Source organism: Macaca nemestrina, chromosome 14 (assembly GCF_043159975.1).
Source record: "Macaca nemestrina isolate mMacNem1 chromosome 14, mMacNem.hap1, whole genome shotgun sequence".
Taxonomy (NCBI): Eukaryota; Metazoa; Chordata; class Mammalia; order Primates; family Cercopithecidae; genus Macaca; species Macaca nemestrina.
This window is the reverse complement of record NC_092138.1, coordinates 56,564,659-56,587,940: the sequence shown is the minus strand read 5'-3', so window position 1 is coordinate 56,587,940 and position 23,282 is coordinate 56,564,659. Positions and strand designations below refer to the sequence as shown.

At 40.8% G+C, this 23,282-nt stretch overlaps 1 protein-coding gene across 2 annotated transcripts in view; it reads left to right on the top strand.

Annotated features, from left to right (window-relative positions):
• Nucleotides 1-4,332: 4,332 nt before the first annotated feature.
• The window catches only part of LOC105493857 (caspase activity and apoptosis inhibitor 1), a 52,259-nt gene continuing 33,309 nt past the window's right edge, over nt 4,333-23,282 (top strand). Inside the window, exons 1-4 of one of the 2 annotated variants that reach the window (XM_011761809.3) lie at nt 4,333-5,020; nt 9,582-9,782; nt 10,884-10,968; nt 12,186-12,261. In XM_011761809.3, coding sequence (XP_011760111.1) covers nt 4,718-5,020; nt 9,582-9,782; nt 10,884-10,968; nt 12,186-12,261 — 665 coding nt within the window. In that variant the 5' untranslated portion in view covers nt 4,333-4,717. Of the gene's footprint in view, nt 5,175-9,581; nt 9,783-10,883; nt 10,969-12,185; nt 12,262-23,282 lie in introns of both variants that reach the window. The other variant, XM_011761810.2, reaches the window with a different exon arrangement.

The window sequence follows — 23,282 nt, the reverse complement described above, 5'->3', positions numbered from 1 at the left end:
TTTGCCATGTTGCTCAGGCTGTTCTTGAACTCCTCGGTTCAAGGGATCCACCCAACTCAGCCTCCTAAAGTGCTAGTATTACAGATTGGGCCACTGTATCCAGCCTTTGTCAAATTTTTAATAAGGACAGTGGGATATTTGGAATAAAGAAGCAAATAAGGCCAGGCGCAGTGGCTCACGCCTGTAATCCTAGCACTTTGGGAGGCTCAGGCAGGCAGATCACAAGGTCAGGAGTTCTAGAACAGCTTGGCCAACATGGTGAAATCCCATCTCTACTAAAACTACAAAAATTAGCTGGGTGTGGTGGTGGGTGCCTGTAATCCCGGCTACTCGGGAGGCTGGGGCAGGAGAATCACTTGAATCTGAGGCTGCAGTGAGCTGAGGTCTCACCATTGCATTCCAGCCTAAGCAACAGGGCGAGATTCTGTCTCAAAAAAAAAAAAAAAAAAAAAAAAAAAAGCAGCAGCAAATAAAACAAAGTCTTTGCTTTCAAAGAGCTTACATTCAAGTGGAAGGAGACAGATAAATATATGTGTGGTAGTGTTTAAGGGTGCTGAAGAAAAATGGTAAGAAGAATGCAGAGTGCCATAGTGAGTGAGGACAGAAGCACTTCCTATTGTGTATTTTCTTATTGTTTCCCCTCACTAAAAATATGCTTATGAAGGCCTGCATTTTGTCTATTTTCTCCCCTTCTCTATCGCCAGAGGTAGAACAATGCCTTTGTGTCCTAGAACAAGTGTGTGAGAGGACAAAGACTGTGATTCATCTGCCAAGTTCATAAATACTGTACAGCAATCTAGTGAGGAGTGCCTTGCCTTCTTGGTCCACCTGAAGAAATATGAACACCATCTGTCAGGTAGCTGTAGAACAAAGTGGAAACCCGGAAGCTTCTCAATTAATTTTATAAGAGAGCAATTTGCAGCCAGAAATTAATAAAGAACTAGCTCTATCCAGGCTACACATAACATTGTAGATCTGTATTAGCTAGCTCAAGGTGCCATAACAAAGTGCCACAAACTGGGTGTCTTAAACAGAAATTTATTTTCTCAGTTCTGGAGGCTAAAGGTCCAAGATCAGCATGTCATCAAGGTTGGTTTCTGGTGAGGCTTCTCTTCCCGGCTTGTAGATGGCTACCTTCTCACTGTGTCTTCACATGGCCTTTCCTCTGTGCGTGGTGAGAAGACAGGGCAGTCTGTTCTTTTCTTTAGAGGCGTGGTCTTGCTTTGTTGTTCAGGGTGGAGTACAGTGGCTATTCACAGCTGTGACCTCATTACTAATCAGCATGGGAGGTTTTGTTTTGTTTTTTGAGATGGAGTCTTGCTCTGTTGCTCAGGCTGGAGTGCAGTGGCACCATCTCGGCTCACTGCAACCTCCACCTCCAGAGTTCAAGCAATTTCTGGCTAATTTTTGTATTTTTAGTAGAGATGGGGTTTCACTATGTTGGCCAGGCTGGTCTCGAACTCTTGACCTCAGGGGATCTGCCTGCCTCGGCCTCCCAAAGTGCTATAATTATAGGTGTGAGCCACCATGCCTAGCCTAGCATGGGAGTTTTTACCTGTTCCATTTTGGGCCTGGCCCAGTTCACCCCGCTTAGGCAACCTGGTGGCTTCCACTCCCAGAAGGTCACCATATTGATGCTGAACTAAGTGCAGACACCTGATCAGTACAGCACACCACAGCCCGGAATTTCTGGCCTCAAGCAATCCTCCCCAGTTTGCCTCCTGAGTAGCTTGCACTGCAGGCATGCACCACTGTACCAGGCTCTTTTTTTTTTTTTTTTGAGATGGAGTCTCACTCTGTCACCCAAGCTGGAGTGCAGTGGTGTGATCTCGGTTCATTGCAAGCTCTGCCTCCCGGGTTCACGCCATTCTCCTGCCTCAGCCTCCCAAGTAGCTGGGATACAGGTGCCCGCCACCACGCTGGGCTAATTTTGTATTTTTGGTAGAGATGGGGTTTCACCGTGTTGGCCAGGATGGTCTCCACCTCCCTTGTGATCTGCCCGCCTCAGCCCCCCAAAGTGCTGGGATTACAGGCGTGAGCCACCGTCACTGGCCCAGGCTCTTCTTTTAATAAGGACACCAGTTAGATTAGGGATCCACCCTTACGACCTCATTTAACCTTAATTACCTCCTTAATGACCCTATCTCCAAATTCAGTCACATTGAGGTTAGGGTTTAGGGATTCAACATATGAATTTTGTGGGTGATGTTATAGAACCATCAGGTTCTATTAACCATTACATGGTACCAGACCAATACATGGAAACAGCAGGAGTTGCAGCAGAGAAATAGTTTAATAATGGTATGGCAGCCAAGGGAGAAAATGGGAGGGAACCTCAAATCACCTCCCCCCGTAAGTTTTGGACAGGGGTTTTTAAGGAAATGTTGGTAGGTAGGGGGCTGAGGAGCTAGGGGTTGCTGATTGGTTAGGGCATGGGGGATGTAATCATAAGAAGGTAGAAAGTGTATTCTTGTGCTGAGTTCGTTTCTTAGAAGGGGTCTTCAAACGGAGTAGCATCAGTGACCCCACTGATATGGTTCCAATGACTGGAGAAGTCCTTTGTCTCATGCTGGTTTAAATAAAATGATACAGACAAAAGTGGAGTGGTTTTAAGGAATGGAGAATTTAATATGCAAGAAATAAGAGGCTCCCTCATACACAGCCAGAGGGAAGAGGGCTCCAAGCCAAAAGAGGGAATCCCGGGTGCAGCAGGCAACAGCCAATTATGAGGCTGGAGGAGGTGGTGACAAATCTGCATATGACCCAGGGAATTGGTTTGACCAGGTATGTCATTCACATAGCCTGCAAAAAAAGTGGCCCTCCCACCCTAGTCTTTTAATATGCAAATGCAGGGTGCCATGATGTTCTACACATGTGGGGGTATGTGGGGATGGTCATATTGCTAGGCACGTGGGGACAAGAAGAAGAGGGGAATCGCCATACTGAGTAAACCAAGTTTCTAATGGTCTGCATTTGCATATCAAAGCTTGCCAGCCCAGCTTTCTTGCTAGACAAGGAACATTTCTGGAGCTGCTTTAAAAGGAAAAAAACTTTCCAAAGACCGCTTTTCCTCTCTATCTATCTAAAATAATTTCTTAACTCCTATAACACCATTGGAGTACAGAATCTGGGAAATATCTCAAAATGGGAAACTTGAGATTTCTTAACTGAGTCAAAGATACTATCTATAAAGCAATAAGCAGCTATAAGGAAGTGGGCTATAGGAAAAGTTTGTTAATGTTTAGCTATGCTTCTACTCAAAACTTATCTTTTGTTAAAAATCTCGCAATTTGGCAGGGCACGGTTGCTCACACCTGTAATCCCAGCACTTTGGGAGGCTGAGGAGGGTGGATCACCTGAGGTCGGGAGTTCGAGACCAGCCTGACCAACATGGAGAAACCCTGTCTCTACTAAAAATACAAACTTAGCCTGCCGTGGTGGCGCATGGCTGTAGTCCCAGCTACTTAGGAGGCTGAGGCAGGAGAATCGCTTGAACACGGGAGGCGGAGGTTACTGTGAGCTGGGATTGTGCATTGTACTCCAGCCTGGGCAACAAGAGTGAAACTCAGTCTCAAAAAAAAAAAAAAAAATTCTAGCAATTTAGTTTTATTAAAATTATGAGGATGGTTTCAGGGACACAATTCATAACAGGTTTATAAATGTAACATGTTATTAATTTTATGTATTTTTCCCATCTGTGAACACAACACTCTCAATCCTTTCAGATATGACTCTTAATGAGTGTGATACTTAATGGAACCCCTGGGAACACACTGGGCTCAGTCCCAGCATTTACCTTAGAAGACCAATTTAAGAGTGGGGCCTGGGGGAAGACAGTTTTCCTAGGGCTGGAAGTATTCCTAGTTATTAACCCTAGGCTGGTTTGTTTTAGGCACTTAAGTAGTTGCTGAATGACTGAGACAAATAGGAGACAAAGTGAAGGGAAGCTTCTGTAGTTGCTTCTTACCCCAGGGAAAGGCACAGAATTACTACCACCCAGCTAGTTTTGCCCCAGGCTCTACGTTTTTCCCTCAGTGGCTAAAGGCCCCTGCTGAAATGGCAAAGACCTTGGTTCACTTTTTAAGTGTTCTAGCTCCCTTTCCTCAAAATCTGCCTTCTGTTTAGATTACATCCACCCATAAAATCTCATAAAGCTTTGACCCATTTTCAATTTTAAAAATGAACTCAAGCTCTTTACTTGTCCATGTTAGACTCTACGCAAGAAATACATAATTTGCCCAGGTAATGACGAAAAGGAGATGCAACAACTTTTCCCTAGGTTCTCTTTATTGTTACAGCGTTGTTAATATCTTAAGATTTGGAGGTAAACGGAAATGGAGAATCAACAACTATACTTCAACCTTACTGTAAACTGACAAACACTAACACTAAAAAGTTTCGAAGGTAAAAGGACATAAGTTCCACCTTCTATGCTTTGTGGAGGTATAAAAACAAAACAAAACAAAACAAAACAAAAACTGTCTAGACAGACTACCCGCTACACACTCCAACCGACCTCAGCGACCGGAGGAGGAAGCGCAACTGGTTCTAGCAACCCCTCCGCCACCCTGGCCCATAACGCTTCACCACGTTCTGTGTCACGGACGGAAGTGACGCATAACCTGCGACGCCAGTGCCTGCCGCCCACTGCCGCGGGAGTCGGGTTTCGGTCACACCAGGCAGCGGACTTTCCTCCGATGGTTGCAGCAGAGGGACCATGACGGGGAAAAAGTCCTCCCGGGAGAAACGGCGCAAACGTAGCAGTCAGGAGGCGGCTGCGGCGCTCGCGGCCCCGGACATCGTACCCGCCTTGGCCAGCGGCGGCAGTGGAAGCACTAGCGGCTGCGGGAGCGTCGGGGGCTGCGGGAGCGTCAGCTGCTGTGGGAACGCCAGCTTTAGTGGAAGTGTCACCGGCGGTGGGAGCGGCGGCAGCTGCTGGGGCGGGAGCAGCGTGGATCGTAGTGAGCGCCGGAAGCGGAGGAGTACCGACTCTTCCAGCGTCTCGGGCTCCCTGCAGCAGGTGCGTGCGCGCCCCTCTGGCCGCTTCCCGGAGCTGCTGCTTTTTCGGAAGAAGTCGGGCTACCAGAGGGATGGGGCGCCGGCTGGAGCTCACTGCTAGCGCGGCGATCCCAAGGTCGTCCGTGCTTGAGGTTCATGTTCCTACCTAAGTCCTGGTGAGCCCCACACTCCCATCCGTGTCTTGAATCTTGAACGTCAAGTTTCTGGATTTCCTGATCATCTCTTTTTTTTTTTTTTTTTTTTTTAATACTCTTGGCTCCTTCCACTCCTATGGTTTCAGTCTCCCAGAAGAATATGAGTTGGAAGCTAGCCTTCATTTCCCTTGCAAGCCAAACAGTTCTCCCTTCGTGTTCATCTTTTCAAAGATGTGGTTAACTCCACATTACTGATGAGAAAATTGAGGCCCAAGGAAGTTAAGAAACTTTACCCACAGTCACAGAGTTTGTTAATAGCTCCTAGGTTTGAATCCAAATATCTGACTACAAAGACCATGTTCTTTATACGCCACCAATCTACCAAGAGAACGCCGTTTAAAAAAAGTTCGTAATTTGTTTCAAAACAATGTAATTTAAATTCATTCAATGCAGAAATAAAGGGAAAGCGTTAAGTCCTTCTTGCCCCTCCATTAATATTTTGATACGCGGCCTCTTTTAATCACTCCTCGTCAGATATGTGTATTTAAGTTGCTACATTTAAGCTGTGTTGTGTTATTCCCGCTGTTGAGTACCTGCGTTGTTGTGATAGGCTTCTTTATATACGTGGTTTGTTATTTTTAGTGACTGCCTGGTATTTTATTATTTTTTTTGGTATTTAGGTTTGCAGGTTTTTTTTGTATTGTGACTACGAACACCTTTATGTATATATCTTATACAAGAGTTATGTTGGGAGAGAGTGTCAGCACTGAAATTCCTGGGTCAAAGTTTGTGCTGTTAAAAACTTGGTGAATGCCGCCAAATGCTTTCCAAATGAGACTTTACAGATTTATAGTGCAAACAGTACGTATATAAGAATACCTATTTCTGAAATTCTTAACTAGCTTTTGATAACCATTTTTTTTAAAAAATGCCAGACTAATGGGTCAAATTAATATTGTGTTTGTTTTAATTTTTATTTTCCTGATTAGTGAGATTGAACATTTTAATATTTTTATTTGCCATTTGATTCCTTCTCGTGTAATTTTCTGTACATATCCTCTGCTCATTTTTCTCTTTCGTAGAGTACAGTTTCTCTTTATGTAGAGATTTTATCAGGTGGTTTTCTGGTATTCTGTTGAGATGATCACGTACTTTTTCTCCTTTAATCAGATACTGTAATTTATTGATAAGTTAGTTGATGTTGAACAGTCTTTGGAGTCTTGGGACAAGTTCTGTTTGGTTTGTTGTACTTGGCTGGAAATCAGTGTTTTTACTTTTATGTATGTGTTTCTAAATTAGATCAGTCTGTAGTTTTTATTTTTGTAATGGATTGAATTAGGAAGCTTTGTGTTTTTTTGGTGTGTTCTAGAATGGTTTATATTTTCTTCTCAAATATTTGTCAGAAGTATCTGGGTCTAGTGGAGATTTTTAGGGTGATTTTTTAAAACACTCTTTAAAAAATTATTTAATATAGATCTATTCAGTTTTCCCACCCCTTCTAGATTCAGTGTTGCATATCACCATTCTTATTTTAAATAGTTTCCTTTTTTTTTTTTTTTTTTGAGATGGAGTCTCACTGTGTCGCCCAGGCTGGAGTGCAGTGAGAGGCACCATCTCAGCCCACTGCAACCTCTGCCTCCCGGGTTCAGGTAATTCTCCTGGCTTAGCCTCCTGAGTAGCTGGGATTACAGGTACCCGCCACCATGGCCAGCTAATTTTTGTATTTTTAACAGAGGTGGGGTTTCACCATGTTGGCCAGGCTGGTCTCGAACTCCTGACCTCAGGTGATCCACCCATCTCAGCCTTCCAGAGTGCTGGGATTACAGGCGTGAGCCACTGCGCCTGGCCAGTTTCCCTAGTTCTAACACTCCGTTGTAATGGGGAGACCAACAACATTGGTCAGTTGAATATTGAAAACATTTGCGTACAGAACTAAACCCATCTTCTAATGAAAAATTAATGTATTTTTGAAGAAAAGGTCATTGCATATTAGGCTTGTAGATAACATTTCAAACTTTAGAGAGTGCCATTATATCTGTTGTGTATTGAGTTCCTTATTTTATTTTTTTAATTTTTGTTTTTATTTTTATTTTTTGAGACGGAGTCTTGCTCTGTCGCCCAGGCTGGAGTGCAGTGGCGCTCTCAGCTCACTGTAAGCGCCGCCTCTCCGGTTCACGCCATTCTCCTGCCTCAGCCTCCCGAGTAGCTGGGACTACAGGCGCCCGCCACCGCGCCCAGCTAATGTTTTTGTATTTTTAGTGGAGATGGGGTTTCACCGTATTAGCTAGGATGGTCTAGATCTCCTGACCTGGTGATCTGCCCGCTTCGGCCTCTCAAAGTGCTGGGATTACAGGCATGAGCCACCTTGCCCCGCTGAGTTCTCTATTTTTGGGGGAAGAACTTTATTGAAATATAGTTGACATACCATACAATTCACCCATTTCACATGTACAGTTAAGTGATTTTGCATATATTCATAGAGTTGTACAACCATCACTACAGTCAATTTTTTTGTTTTTGTTTTTGTTTTTTTGAGATAGAGTTTCCCTCTTGTTTCCCAGGCTGGAGTGCAGTGGTGCCATCTCGGCTCACTGCAATCTCAGACTGCTGGGTTCAAGCAGTTCTCCTGCCTCAGCCTCCCAAGTGGCTGGGATTACAGGCACCCGCCACCTGCCCGGCTAATTTTTCTGTTTTTATTAGAGACGGGGTTTCACCATGTTGGCCAGGCTGGTCTTGAACTCCTGACCTCAGGTGATCTGCTCACCTCGGCCTCCCAAAGTGCTGGGATTACAGGCTGAGTCACTGTGCCCTGCCTAGTCAGATTTAAAATATTTTCATCACTCCAGAAAGCAACCTTATGTGTAACTTTTAGCTTATATAATATGTGGTGTTTTGTGTCTGGCATCTTTTACTTAGCATAATGTTTTCAAGATTCATCCATGTTGTAGCACATAGGGTTCATTCCTTTGTATCACAGATTCATGCCTTTTTATGGCTACTATATCACATTTTGTTTTGTTTTTGTATAGCTGTACATATGTACCATATATGTGTAGGTACCGCTATACAACATGTCATTTTTCCATTTATCACTTGATGGACATTTGTGTTGTTTCTGCTTTTTGGCTATTATGAGTCATGCTGTTAAGAACAAGTAAGTTTTTGTGTAGACATATCATTACATTTCTCTTGGGTATATATCTAGGAATGAAAATGCTGGGTCATACGGTAACTTTTTGAGGTACTGCCAAATTAGCTTCCAAAGTAGCTGCACAATTTTATATTCCTGCTAACAGTGTATGAGGATTCCAGTTTCTCTACATTATTTCATTGTAAGCTGTTAGAACGAGCGCTGATTCTTTTACTTTTTCAGTCTAATTATCATAGTGTTCTTTAAAATTGACCTATTTTAAAACTGCTTTGTAAACAACTATCTGACCTCTGTGGTCAGGGAAGATTTTCCAGAGGAGGTGACTGTTGAATTGTCCGAAGTATCTGAATTTGTTAATCTTGTGAATATAGTGTGATAGAGAAAGGAAAGAGGAAAGACTGTCATAGGAAAATGGTACGCCAAAGCCCTGCCTGTATGAGCTGAAGGAAGGAGAATAGGTTACAGTCGAGTAATTCAAAGAAGATTGTGTTCTAAACACAAAGAATGAGCATGAAGGTCAGGTAGGCCATATTACCTTAAGAGCAATGGGAATTCGTTGAAGGGTTTGAAACAAGAAGGATGAGTATATATACATTTTATAAAATCCATTCTGCTAACAGTGTCCAAAACAAAGAGACCTCAGATTAGATGCAGGGAGTCCCATTCAATGGCTATTGGTATAACCTAGGCAAAAAATTTTGGTAGTTTGGAACAAAACTACGGCAGTAGATTTGAAGAGACTGGATAGAGTAGGGAGACAGAAAGTAAAATGGACAGAAATATCTTAAATTACTGAAATTACTTGGTTACTTTGATTATGATTATGTAAGTTTTAAAAATGATGATAGCTCCTGGTAAGTATGTTACTTTTCTGTATATTTGTGATTTGTGACATTTTTACTTTAATTTATTTATATGAATTTAAGTACAATGATTATGCATACATAGAGCTTTTGGGTGAATGGCCTTTTAGGGGAAAATCCTAATTCTTCAAAAGTCTAAAACTTTAAGAAATTATTCAATATTTAGTATACTTTTGTTTGTGTATCCTAAGTATCTCTTCCCTTTATAGCTACTCCTTGAGTTAATTGCAGTATGGAGAGGAAAATCAAAGAATATTAAACAAATATTCTCTCCTATGGTTTTAGAGAAATGTGCAAAGAATTTGGGAATTTTTGATGAAGAAGAATTTATTAAATGAAAATGTATGATGTCATGTACATTTCTTTATATTTTAAATAGTATTGTTTAATGGTTCTTTATTCTTTTAACTTTAGGAAACCAAATATATTTTGCCAACTTTGGAAAAAGAATTATTCTTGGCAGAGCACAGTGACCTTGAAGAAGGTGGACTGGACCTGACTGTGTCATTGAAACCAGTTAGTTTCTATATATCAGACAAAAAAGAAATGCTTCAGCAGTGCTTCTGTATTATAGGAGAGAAGAAGTTACAGAAGATGCTTCCTGATGTGTTAAAGGTACTTCATTACACATCACACTAGATACATACATAGAAATACAACGTTCTTTGTCACAATTGTTTGTTTTACTTAATGCGTTTTTTTGTTTGTTTTTTTTGAGACAGAGTCTTGCTCTGTCGCCCAGGCTGGAGTGCAGTGGCGTGATCTCGGCCCACTGCAATCTCTGCCTCCCGGGTTCAAGCAATTCTCTTGCCTCAGCCTTCTGAGTAGCTGGGATTACAGGCACGCACCACCACGCCCAGCTAATTTTTGGATTTTTAATGGAGACAGGGTTTCACCATGTTGGCCAGGCTGGTCTTGAACTCCTGACCTCGTGATCCTCCCACCTTAGCCTCCCAAAGTGTTGGGATTACAGGTGTGAGCCACCATACCTGGCCTTAATGCAGTTTTTAATTGGATGTTTGCATCTAAAACAAGCTACTTGAAAAGATTTTGTAGAATAAACAACCATAAACAGCCTTGTATATTTAAAAATTTGCCAAGATAAAATGTTTAGGCAAGAAATTTATTGACCCTGTGGAGATAATTCTGTTAAATGCAGGGAATGATGGTAACTAAATTGGACATATAATATTTCTGGTGCTTTAAGAAATAATGTCACAATATGCTGCTGTGTAACAACAAACAGTAATGGTTAATAATAGTTTATATTTCATTAGATTCACAAGTATTTTTGATTATTTTTGAAAATTATTTAGGGAAATATTTGTTGTTCTAGTTTTACAATTGTAGAAATTGACCTTGGACACTCAAGCCCGAGATCATGTATCTAAAGATACAAGACTTTAATATTTTAAACCTTTAGAATAATTACTTAACATAAATAGATTGCTTAAGAATAGCTGGGAAACTGTCTCACTCTTTAGTTTGTTCTTTGATAATAAATACAGCTTTATGCATTCCCATCGAATCTACAGTGTTCACATATTAACTGGCAGTTTTTCAGATTTCATCCCAGGAGAAGATGTGAATCTACTTGAGGCTTTAATTTATTTTATTGTAAGATTTTGCTAACTTAAATTTTTATGATTGAAATTTTCCAGTTTACATTGGGGCTGTATTACATAAATGCATTTTTTAAAATGTCATTTCCTTTAGAACTGTTCAATAGAAGAAATTAAAAAACTATGCCAGGAACAGTTAGAGCTCCTGTCTGAAAAAAAAATTTTGAAGATTCTTGAGGGTAAGAATACATATTTTTACATTCTGGCAACTTATTAATTAATACTATATTCAGCATAAATCCTGAGGTATTCTTTCTCCTACTTGGATATTTAATTTCGTTATTGGGTTATCATTGAAGAGTATTTTTACTTCTATTTGTACTAAAAAATATAGTTTACATATCAGAAAAGCATTTCAAGAATAGACAATATATCATTTTTCCAAATAAAGTATATATAGGTAAGAGTATAATAAAATGAAATTTAAAAAAGTACCAAAAATCTGTAAAAAAATTAATTATTGGAAAGGCAAAGAATTTCCCTTAAAATCTTTTTAATTTTCTGCTTTAGATTTTTTATAGTGTTTAGTTACTTATTGCATACTGTTTACTCTCTAGTAAGACCCAGATGTAGAGTTAGAATACTTCCATGCAATTTACCAATATTTGTTTGTCTGCCTGTAGTATGACTACTCTTTGTGATACTCACACCTCTAGAATTTTGGATTCTCAGGCATGTTTTTTTTCCTTTTGGAACTTTGCAAGGATTTTAGCTTTAACATGACAGAAGAAGAAACAAAAATTGGAGCCTTTTAGTTTCCAGAGAGATTGCTTCATTTTTAAATGTAAAATTGATGGCATTTTGTAACTCTGGAAATAGATACATATTTATGTATGTAGTGTGTAAGTGTATATACACATTTTCTTGTCTGTATACATTTATATAATAGGTAAAAAGAAGGCAATGAGGCCGGGCGCGATGGCTTACGCCTGTAATCCCAGCACTTTGGGAGGCTGAGGCGGGCGGATCACAAGGTCAGGAGTTTGAGACCAGCCTGGCCAACATAGTGAAACCCCGTCTCTACTAAAAATATAAAAATTAGCCGGGCGTGGTGGCGGGCGCCTGTAGTCCCAGCTACTCGGGAGGCTGAGGCAGGAGAATTGCTTGAACCCAGGAGGTGGAATTCGCAGTGAGCCGAGGTCGCGCTGCTGCACGCCAGCCCTGGTGACAGTGCAAGACTCTGTCTTAAAAAACAAAACAAAAAAAAAGATGTCAATGAGAAATACCTAAGGCATTGAAAAATTTATTTTAAATACAAGCAATTAAAAATTTAAATTTTGACCCAGTATAAAGTTCTTTAATGCATAACTTTTAAAGATTATACTTTTTAATGGAATGATTACATCATTTTAACGTTTTTATAAGTGTGCTTTCAATAGTTTCTTTCATTTATAAGGTGACAATGGAATGGATTCTGATATGGAAGAGGAAGCAGATGATGGTTCTAAGATGGGATGTGATTTAGTCAGTCAGTAAGTTTAAAAACTTTCATTTTTATTTCAAAATGTCTTTGTTATTCCTTTGGTGATTTCTTATGTCAAAGCTGTGATTGTTTTTCTGTGTTTTATTTATAAAATCATTCAGTGGTATAGAAAGATTTATTTGTCTACTTGTAATGATTGGTCCTTTTGGTGTATATGAGGATGGAGTGAACTACTTTCAGGATTAAGATGGTTTTTAAAAACTACTCCACATAGATATAGAACAATAGCAGTGCCAACCTAAAGCAGAATCACTCTTACTTGGATTTTGAATATACTCTTCATGATCCTCACTATTTATTAAGCACTTACTCTACCAGGTACTATATTAAACAGCATAGAACACTTGATCTCATGAAATTCATCTATGTATCTATTAATATTAGTCAATAATAGCCTCATTTCACAGATGAGATAGTTATGTTCATGTAAGTCTACATATTTTACCTATAAATATGTATTATTTGATTATTGGGATGATTAAAAAAATACCCATTTTGGGGTGCTGACTAATCAAGAAGCTACATGCTAATTATTAGTTTTTTCTTCATTAGTGCACATCAAACTTTCATCTTTTAATTTGAGCATCTATTGATGCTATTTGCTTAAAATAATTATTTTGGTAGTTTCCAAAGAATGACTTGTTCTTTGCAAAGCTTAGCATTTTTCCTGAAGAATATAAAAGACTTGTGCTAGATCAGAAAAAGATAAAGTATAAAAGAAAAATAAATACTTGTGTCACAGGCAGTAATACACATAAGAAGAGGTTACCAGGGGCAGTAGCATAGAGAAGTACATAGTTAACCAGAAATGCAGAATTTTTTTCATTTCTAAAAGAATGCTATTGGGTAGGAGTATTATAGGGTAATTTATATGAAAACATAGAGTAAGCCGGACATGGTGGCTCACGCCTATAATCCCAGCACTTTGGGAGGCTGAGGCAGGCAAATCACTTGAGGTCGGGAGTTGAAGACCAGCTTGGCCAAGATGGTGAAACCCCGTCTCTAATAAAATACAAAAAAATTTAGCTGGGCATGGTGGCACGCGCCTGTAATCCCAGCTACTCTGGAGGCTGAGGCAGAGAATTGCTTAAAAACCTGGAAGGGCGGAGGTTGCAGTGAGCTGAGATCGTGCCACTGCACTCCAGCCTGGGCGACAGAGCGAGACTCCCGTCTCAAAAAAAAAAAAAAAAAAAAAAAACATAGAGTAGAAAGTGTACACATTTTTAACATCTTACTGTTGGCGTTCCTACAAAATACTTAGCTTTAAATCATTTATATAGTATACTAATTTAGTTCAGCTAGTTTAAGCATTTACAAGGCCTGTTAACTTTTTAATATTTTAAAGTTCCTTAAATTATCTAAATTAATCACTTTGTTTGTTTTTAAAAAAATTTCTTTCCCCCAATCCCCCCATTGATCAACATTTTGTTTCTTGATGCTACTTATAGAGAATCCTAAATTGAGCTTCTGCTTGATTATATTTATTTTCCCTCTTTAAAAATCTATTATTTTTTTCCAGTTTTTGAGGTGCCATTAGGCTTAAGTGCTTTACTTCTTCATACCTGGGCATTAGTGTTATGTTTTCAACTGTTAGAAGCCATTTAATGGTGTATTAGTTTGTTTTCATGTTGCTGATAAAGACATACCCAAGACGGGGTAATATATAAAGAAAAAGATTTAATGGACTCATAGTTCCACGGCTGGGGATGCCTCATAATCATGGTGGAAGGTGAAAGGTGCTTCATACATGGTGGCGGCAAGAGAGAATGAGGGAACCACTGTGAAAGATCTGATGGTTGTAAAACCACCCCCATGATTCAATTATCTCCCACTGGTTCCCTTCCACAACATGTAAGAATTTTGGGAGCTATAATTCCAGATGAGATTTGGGTGGAGACACAGCCAAACCATATAATTCTGCCCCGGCCCCTCCCAGATCTCGTGTCCTCACATTTGAAAACCAATCATGCCTTTCCAACATTCCCCCAAAGTCTTAACTCATTTCAGCATTAACTCAAAAGTCTACAGTCCAAAGGCTCATCTGAAACAAGGCAAGTCCCTTCCGCCTATGAGCCTGTAAAATCAAAAGCAAGTTAGTTACTTCCTAAATATAATGGGGATACAGGCATTGGGTAAATACACCCTTTCCAAATGGGATAAATTGGCCAAATTGAAGGGGCTACAGGCCCCATGCAAGTCTGAAATCCAGCAAGACAGTCAAATCTTAAAAGCTCCAAAATGATCTCTTTTGACTACATGTCTCATATCCAGGTCACACTGATGCAAATGGTAGGTTTCCATGGTCTTGGGAAGCTACGCCCTTGTGGCTTTGCAGGGTACGGGCTACCTCCTAACTGCTTTCACATGCTGATGTTGAGTGTCTGAGGTTTTTCCAGGTGCACAGTGCAGGTTGTCAGTGAATATACCATCCCGGCATTTGGAGGATGGTGGCCCTCTTCTCCCAGCTCCACTAGGCAGTGCCCCAATGAGGACTCTGTGTAAGGCTTCAACCCCACATTTCCCTTCTGCACTGCCCTAGCAGAGGTTCTCTATAAGAGCCCTGCCCCTGCAGCTAACTTCTGCCTGGACATCTAGGTGTTTCCATACATCCTCTGAAATCTATATGGAGGTTCCCAAACCTCCTGCAGGTGCACATTTCTTGACTTCTGTGCACCTGCAGGCTCAACACCACATGGAAGCTGCCAAGGCTTGGGGCTTGCGCCCTCTGAAGCACCAAGTCCCCAAGCCTGGCCCATGAAACTATTTTTCCCTCCTAAGCCTCCAGGCCTGTGATGGGAGGGGCTACTGTGAAGACCTCTGACATTTTCCTCATTGTCTTGGCGATTAACACTCGGCTGCTTGTTATTTATGCAAATTTCTGCAGCCGGCTTGATTTTCTCCTCTGAAAATGGGTTTGTCTTTGGCTTTGGAGGCTGCAAATTTTCTGAACTTTTATGCTCTGTTTCCCTTTTAAAACCAAATGCTTTTAATAACACCCACATACGTCTTGAATACTTTGCTGCTTAGAAATTTCTTCCACTGGATACCCTAAATCATCTCCCTCAAGTTCAAAGTTCCACAAATCTCTAGCTCAAGGACAAAATGCTGCCAGTCTGCTAAAATATAGCAAGAGTCACCTTTACCAGCTCCCAACAAGTTTCTCATCTCCATCTGAAACCACCACACCCTGGATTTCCTTGTCCGTATCATTATCGGCATTTGGTCAAAGCCATTCAACAAGTCTCTAGGAAGTTCCAGACTTTCCCACATTTTCCTGTCTTCTGGCCCTCCAAACTGTTCTAACCTCTGCCTGTTACCCAGTTCCACATTTTTGTGTATCTGTAAAGCAGTACCCCACTCTTCTGGTACCAATTTACTGTATTAGTCTGTTTTCACACTGCTAATAAAGACATACCTGAGACTGGTTAATTTATAAGGAAAAAGAGGTTTACTGGGCTCAGAGTTCCATATGGCTGGGGAGGCCTCACAGTCATGGTGGAAGGCAAAAGGCACTTATTATATGGCGGCAGCAAGAGAGAATGAGGGAACCAAGTGAAAGGGGTTTCCCCTTATAAAACCATCAGATCTTGTGAGACTTACTACCACCAGAACAGTATGGGAGAAACTGCCCCCATGATTCAGTTGTCTCCCACTAGTTTCCTCCTACAATATGTGGGAATTACGGGAACTACAATTCAAGATAAAACTTGGGTGAGGACATAGCCAAACTATACCAAGTGGAGATAGCCAATTATAGTAGCTATTTAACTTTTTTAAACGATTACAGCAATGGCTGTGCATGGTGGTTCACACCTGTGATCCCAGCACTTTGTGAGAACAGGTTGAGAGGATCACTTGAGGCTAGGAGTTTGAGACCAGCCTGGGCAACATAGTGAGACCCTGTCTCTACAAAAAATTAAATTAGATGGGGTCTTGCTATGTTACCCAGGTTGATGTTGAACTCCTGGCCTCAAGCTGTCCTCCCACCTCAGCATCCCAAAGCATGGGTGACTCCATTTTGATTTTTAGTCAAGGTTTTTTCTAAAGTTATGGAATAGGATTTAAGGTTTAAAGATGACAGAGAGGGCTTGGCACACTTGCTTATGCCTGTAATCCCAGCACTTTGGGAGACCAAGGTGGGTGGATGACTTGAGGTCAGGAGTTTGAGACCAGCCTGGCCAACGTGATGAAACCCGGTCTCCACTAAAAATACAAAAATTAGCCAGGCCTGGTGATGCACGCCTGTAATCCCAGCTACTTGGTAGGCTGAGGCAGGAGAGTCACTTGAACCCGGGAAATGGAGACTGCAGAGAGCCAAGATCCCCCCCCACTGCACTCCTGGGTGACAGAGCAAAACTCCCATCTCAAAAATAAAGAAAGATGACAGGTTTTCACAACTTCTCCTGTTCTGCTGACCCATTGAGACTCTACAAGGCTGGTGCCGTCTCTAGCTTACTGAACTCTAGGTGAAGGAAAAGGGGACTAAGTAAGGAGGTTGCTATATGGTGGCTCCTACAAAGCAGACTGCACATTAACTGGTGGCAAAGCACCCAGGAAGCAACTGACTGCAAAGCCTGCATACGAGAGTGCACCCTCTCCTGGAGTGGTGAAGAAACCTCATTGTTACAGGCCTGGTACTATGGCCCTCCATGAAATCAGTTGTTTCTGGAAGTCCGCTGAACTTCTGAATCACAAACTTCCCTTCCACAGTCTGGCTTGAGAAATTGCTCAGGACTTCAAATCAGACCAGTGTTTGCAGAGCACAACAGCTATTGGTGCTTTGCAGGAGGCAAGTGAGGCCTATCTGGTTGACCTTTTTGAAGACACCAACCTGTGTGCTATCCATGCCAAATGTATAACAATTATGCCAAAAGATACCCAGTCAGCATGGAGAACGTCCTTTTAAGAAGCCACTGTGATGGGAAACATTTCATTCTCTAAAAGAGAAACCCCCCACAATTTTTTCCTGTTATTGGTAGTTTTGAGCTTAGATTTTTTTTGCCATAGAGTCAAAAGGTACCTATTAGTCAGGGTTCTCTGGAGGGACAGAACTAATAGGATATATGTATGTGTGAAAGGGAGTTTATTAAGGAGAATTGAGTCACATGATGACAAGGTAAAGTCCCATGATAGACTATCTGCAGGTTGAGGAGCATGGAAGCCAATGGTGGATCAGTCCAAGTCCCAAAACCTCAAAAGTAGGGAAGCCGACAGTGTAGCCCTCAGTCTGTGGCCAAAGGCCAAGAGCCCCTGGCAAACACTGGCATAAGTCCAAGAATCCAAAAACTGAAGAACCTGGAGTCTGATGTTCAAGGGCATCCAGCACGGGAGAAAGATGAAGGCCGGAAGACTCAGCAAGTCTACTCTTACATCTTTTCCTGTCTGCTTTATTCTAGCTGTGCTGGCTGCTGATTAGATGGTGCTCACCGATTGAGGGTGGGTCTGCCTCTCCCAGTCCACTGACTCAAATGTTAATCTCCTTTGGCAACATCCTCACAGACCCAGGAACAATACTTTGCATCCTTCAATCCAATCAAGTTGACACTTAATATTAACCGTCACAGTACCTAAGTATATGATTGTTAGTGAAAAAATAGGGGATAGAAATCAAGTATTTCCAGTTTTTCCATTTTTATTTATGTGTGAATTTTTAACATAAATTCAGGGACATAAAGCATTAATGCAAGTCAAAATATTTCAGTGAACAAGTTTCAGTGGTTCAGCTTTATAATAATTATAAATCTGTTAAAATTTTCTGGGAAAAAATGACATCATAAACAGCAGTTTTTCCCTTTTTAGAATTTACTACAAAGCAACAACAAAAATAAACAGAAATAGACATTATCTTGGATGAAATGAGATATCCTTAACTTCAAATCACTTTGAGGAACTATTCTTAAATGCAGTGATTTTCAAATAATGTTGTGCAAAGATACCTGTGGAAAACTTCCGTGTGTACAAATCTCAAAGATTCAGTGTACGTTTCTCCAAAGTCAGAGGAAGTGTTTCAGGGAAGAAGGAAACTTTAATGTTGCTCCTTTTTTCTTTGACTAGTAGCCATGTAGTAGTGTATCTGTTTCTCCAGAGTAAGATGGATGTTGGTTGCTGGTAAGATTTTGGCCCTTTGGGAATCATGGCAAAGATAATAACTACAAAGGTGTTTACTTTGGGGTGGATAGGCACTTGCTGATTTGCATTGAAGATCCTAGAGGAAAGTGTTGGATTTTTTTTTTAGACAGTGTCTCACTCTGTCCCCCAAGCTGGAGTATAGTGTGCAGTCTTGGCTCGCTGAAACCTCTCTCTCCCACGCTCAAGCGATCCTCCCACCCTGGCCTCCCAAACTGCTGGGACTAGAGACTTAAGCCACCACACCTGGCCAAAGTGGTGGATCTTGAGGAAAACTTGGTTTACTGAGGTCTGAGAACTCCTGTGGGGAAATGGAGGAAGATGGGGAATGGGAAAGGGAAAGTTAACATATATCTTGCGTGAATATGCCTGGTTACTTTCATTTTATAAGTCGAAGATAGAATTGAATTCACCAGCTGTTTCCTGTCTCTGAGTCTGGGAGAACCTGAAAAAAACTGGGGAGTAGATATCTCAAAGAATAGTGGTTTACTTCTTCATTGTGGATCTGTGGAGGGAGAGACTGCTTTGCTTTCTGCCAGTTTCAGAGTAGCTGCTAAACCTGAGTCCCAAGGAATTGACCATAATGACATGCATAAACACATGCATGAATACATATATAACATCTTTAAAGGATCTTGATATCTGGAGAAAAGATTACTTGAAAGAAACAAAGCACATGCCACGCTAAATTAAACTGTTAGAGGAATGAACACTTGCAGGGAATAAAATGAGCTCTTATGGAAAATCAAGTGCAGCACAAATAATTATTCTTGGGCTGAAAAATATGATTTTTTTAAACTAAATTCTGTAAGTTAATCAGAGTAGGGGATCGTTACTGTTAAGTCCCAAATTAGATGCCTGAAAGAATGGATCACAAAGCAAAAATATAAAAGATGGAAATCATAAGAGAAAATAATCAAGTAAGTTAGAAGGCTTTAGCATCCTCATGTATAATAAATAGGAATCCTAGAAAGAGAAAATGAAACATAGAAAGAAGAGGTAAAATACTAAATCATTAAGGAATTATTAAATAGTAATTCAATAATATAGGAATTTTTTCCTGTGTGATAAATATAGGAAAATATAACAAATATAGGAAATATACTTAATAAATATAGGAAAATTTTTCTGACCTGAAAAACAAATTTTAGTCTTCAAATTTAAAGTGCTCACTGAGTTCTAGGCAGGATTGCAGGGAAAAAATAACATGGAAGCAGTTTTTTTTAATAAAGTGAAAAATTTAACAGCCTTCCAGTCAACATAACACATCAAAGAAGGAAAAAGATCAGATTTTTCATCTGCAATACCGGAAACTGTAATAAGATAATGGAGTAACATGTTCATACAACTGAAATTGCAACCCTTGCTTCTATACTTGGTTAAGTTACCATTCATCTGTTGGGTGAAAGAAGGATGCAGTTAGGCAGGAATGCAGAGTTATATACCCTTGTACTCATCTGAGGAAAACTCAGTCATGTGACGATAATGGGGAGTTGTACTGAGAGATGTGTAGTTAGGTGATTTGTTGTGCAAACATCATAGACTACACTTACACAAACCTAGATGTTACAGGTTCAGTATCCTTTATTGGAAATGCTTGGGGCCGGAAGTGTTTTGGATCTCAGATTTTTTTTCAGATTTTGGAGTATTTGCATATACATACTGTTATCTTGGGGATGGACCCAAGTCTAAACATGAAATTCATTTATGTTTCATATACATCATATATATAGCCTGAAGGTAATTTTACACAACATTTATTTATTAAATTATTTTAGAGGCAGGTCTCGCTCTTTTGCGGATGCTGGAGTGCAGGTGCAATCATAGCTCACCGTAGCCTCAAACTCCTGAGCTCAAGTGAACCGCCTCAGCTTCCTAAGCAGCTGGGACTATAGGCGTGTGCTACTGTCCCTGGCTTACTTTTAAATTTTTTGTAGAGACAGGGTCTCACTATGTTACCCAGGCTGGTCTTGAACTCCCAGCCTCAAGTGATCTTCCCACTTTGGACTCCCAAAGTGCTAGGATTACAGACATGAGCCACTGCACCTAGCCAATGTTACAAAATATTTTTAGTTTTTTTTTTTTTTTTTTTTTTGAGATGGAGACTTGCTCTGTCCCCAGGCTGGAGTGCAGTGGCAAGATCTCGGCTCACTGCAAGCTCCGCCTCCCAGATTCATGCCATTCTCCAGCCTCAGCCTCCCGAGTAGCTGGGACTACAGGTGCCCACCACCATGCCCAGCTAATTGTATTTTTAGTAGAGACGGGATTTCACCGTGTTAGCCAGGATGGTCTCAATCTCCTGACCTTGTGATCTGCCCACCTCAGCCTCCCAAAGTGATGGGATTACAGGCGTGAGCCACCGCTCCTGACCAAATATTTTTTGTTGTTGTTGTTGTTTTGAGACAGAGTCTCGCTCTGCCGCTGGGGCTGGAGTGCAGTGGCCGGATCTCAGCTCGCTGCAAGCTCTGCCTCCCGGGTTTACGCCATTCTGCTGCCTCAGCCTCCCGAGTAGCTGGGACTACAGGCACCCGCCACCTCGCCCGGCTAGTTTTTTGTATTTTTAGTAGAGACGGGGTTTCACTGTGTTAGCCAGGATGGTCTCGATCTCCTGACCTCATGATCCGCCCGTCTCGGCCTCCCAAAGTGCTGGGATTACAGGCTTGAGCCACCGCGCCCAGCCCTGACCAAATATTTTTAATGCTTTTGTGCACCTGTCACAAGAGGTCAGGTGTGGAATTTCCCACTTGTGGCATTATGTTGGTGCTCAAAAAAATTCATACTTTGGAGCATTTTGGATTTCGGATTTTCAGATTAGGGATGCTTAAACTGTAGCCTACTACATACATCTAGGCCATGTGATATAGCCTGTTATTCCTAGACTCCAAACCTGTACAACAGGTTATTGTAGTGAATACTGTAGACAGTTGTGGTACAGTGGTATTTGTGTATCCAAATATTGTCTAAACATAGAAAAGGTACAATAAATGATACACCTGCACAGGGCACTTACCAATACAGAAGTATGACCATTTATATAGAAAGTTTTAAGGAATCTCAAAAAAAAAAAAAAAAAACCCTTTAGAATGCATATATGATAGAATAATGACCTCCCCCTCAACCAAGAGATATCCAGATTTTAATTCCCAGAATCTGTGAATATGTACTTTTAAAAGACAAAAGAGACTTTGCTGATGTGATTAATTAAGGATCTTGAGATGGGAAAACTCTTCTGGATTATCAAGATGAGACCAGTATAATCATGAGGATCCTTATATGAGGGAGATAAGACAGTTAAAGCCAAGAGATGCTGGGCTGGGCGCGGTGGCTCACACCTGTAATCCCAGCACTTTGGGAGGCCAAGGCAGGTGGATCACAAGGTCAGGAGATCGAGACCATGCTGGCTAATATGGTGAAACTCTGTCTCTACTGAAAAACAAAAAATTAGCCGGGCATGGTAGTGGGCACCTGTAGTCGCAGCTACTTGGGAGACTGAGGCTGGAGAATGGCGTGAACCCGGGAGGCGGAGCTTGCAGTGAGCTGAGATCGCGCCACTGCACTCCAGTGCTGGGCCACAGCATGAGACTCCGTCTCAAAAAAAAAAAAAAAAAAAAAAAAAAAGGCAAGAGATGCTGGAAGCAGAGATTAAAATAATGTGCTTTGAAGATGGAGGAAAGATCCACAAGCCAGGGAATGTAGGCTGCCTTTTAGAAGCTGGAAAAGACAGGAAGGAAATAGATTTTTCCCTGGATCCTCTGCAAGAAATTACCTACAACTTAATTCTAGTTAAGACTTATTTTGGACTTACAACCTTCAGAACTGTATGAGGATAAATATATGTTCTTTTAAGCCACTCAACTTGTGATAGTATGTTAGAGTGGCAATAGAAAACTAATACAATGTACTTGATTAAAATCTGGACAATAAGCAAAGTTATAGATTGGTTGCCTAGAACAATAGGGTCATTTTCTATGACCTAAGCAATGTTTTAAAATTTTTGAAATTGTTTCCAACATTCCAAGTGAGATCGCACCACAATCTGGATTTCTTAGTTGCTCAAAAAAAAATCAGGTCAAGCAACTTTCCGGGTGTGCCAAAAATTAGAGCTGAGTGCTGCAGTTCTTTATATGACATTGTATTTCAGTGCACTGCCTACTACTTCATTTGCCTGAATGTTTAATATACAAAACGTTTATAAAATGAGACTCTGATTGAAGGGGAAAATACATAAAGGACAAAAGTTGGCTTTAGAAACAATCATATCAATTTGTCAGCTTCTTATCAACTAAGACATACAGCTTTTTTAATGAAGAAAAATAATTTCAAATATGTCTAGATTAAAGCACTCTGTGTTATTAAAATACATGAAAAAATTTGGTGTTTTCTTTTAATGGGCGACCTATGCTTTTTTATTATAGTGTTTTTTTGTTTCTGTTTTTGTTTTTTGAGATAGGGTCTCGGTCTGTTGCCCAGGCTGGAGTGCAGTGGTGTGATCTCAGCTCATTGCAACCTCCACCTCCCAGATTCAAGCAGTTCTCCCACCTTAGCCTTCCAAGTCGCTGGGATTACAGGTGCATGCTACCACGCCTGGCTAAGTTTTGAATTTTTTAGTAGAGTTGGGGTTTTACCATGTTGCCCAGGCTGGTGTTGAACCCCTGACTTCAAGTGATCCACCCGCCTTGGCTTCCCAAAGTGTCTTTTATTATAGTTTTAATTAGAAAGGACATAACATCAATAGAATTGTCTAAGAAGCTGTGATGTGACATCTTTCAGTATGAGGTGTACATATATGTGTGTATATGTATGGTATTTAATGTAACCTATGTGTGTTAGTTTTCTTGTAACACATTAAAGATTTTAAGATACAGAATTATGCACAAGTGTTTT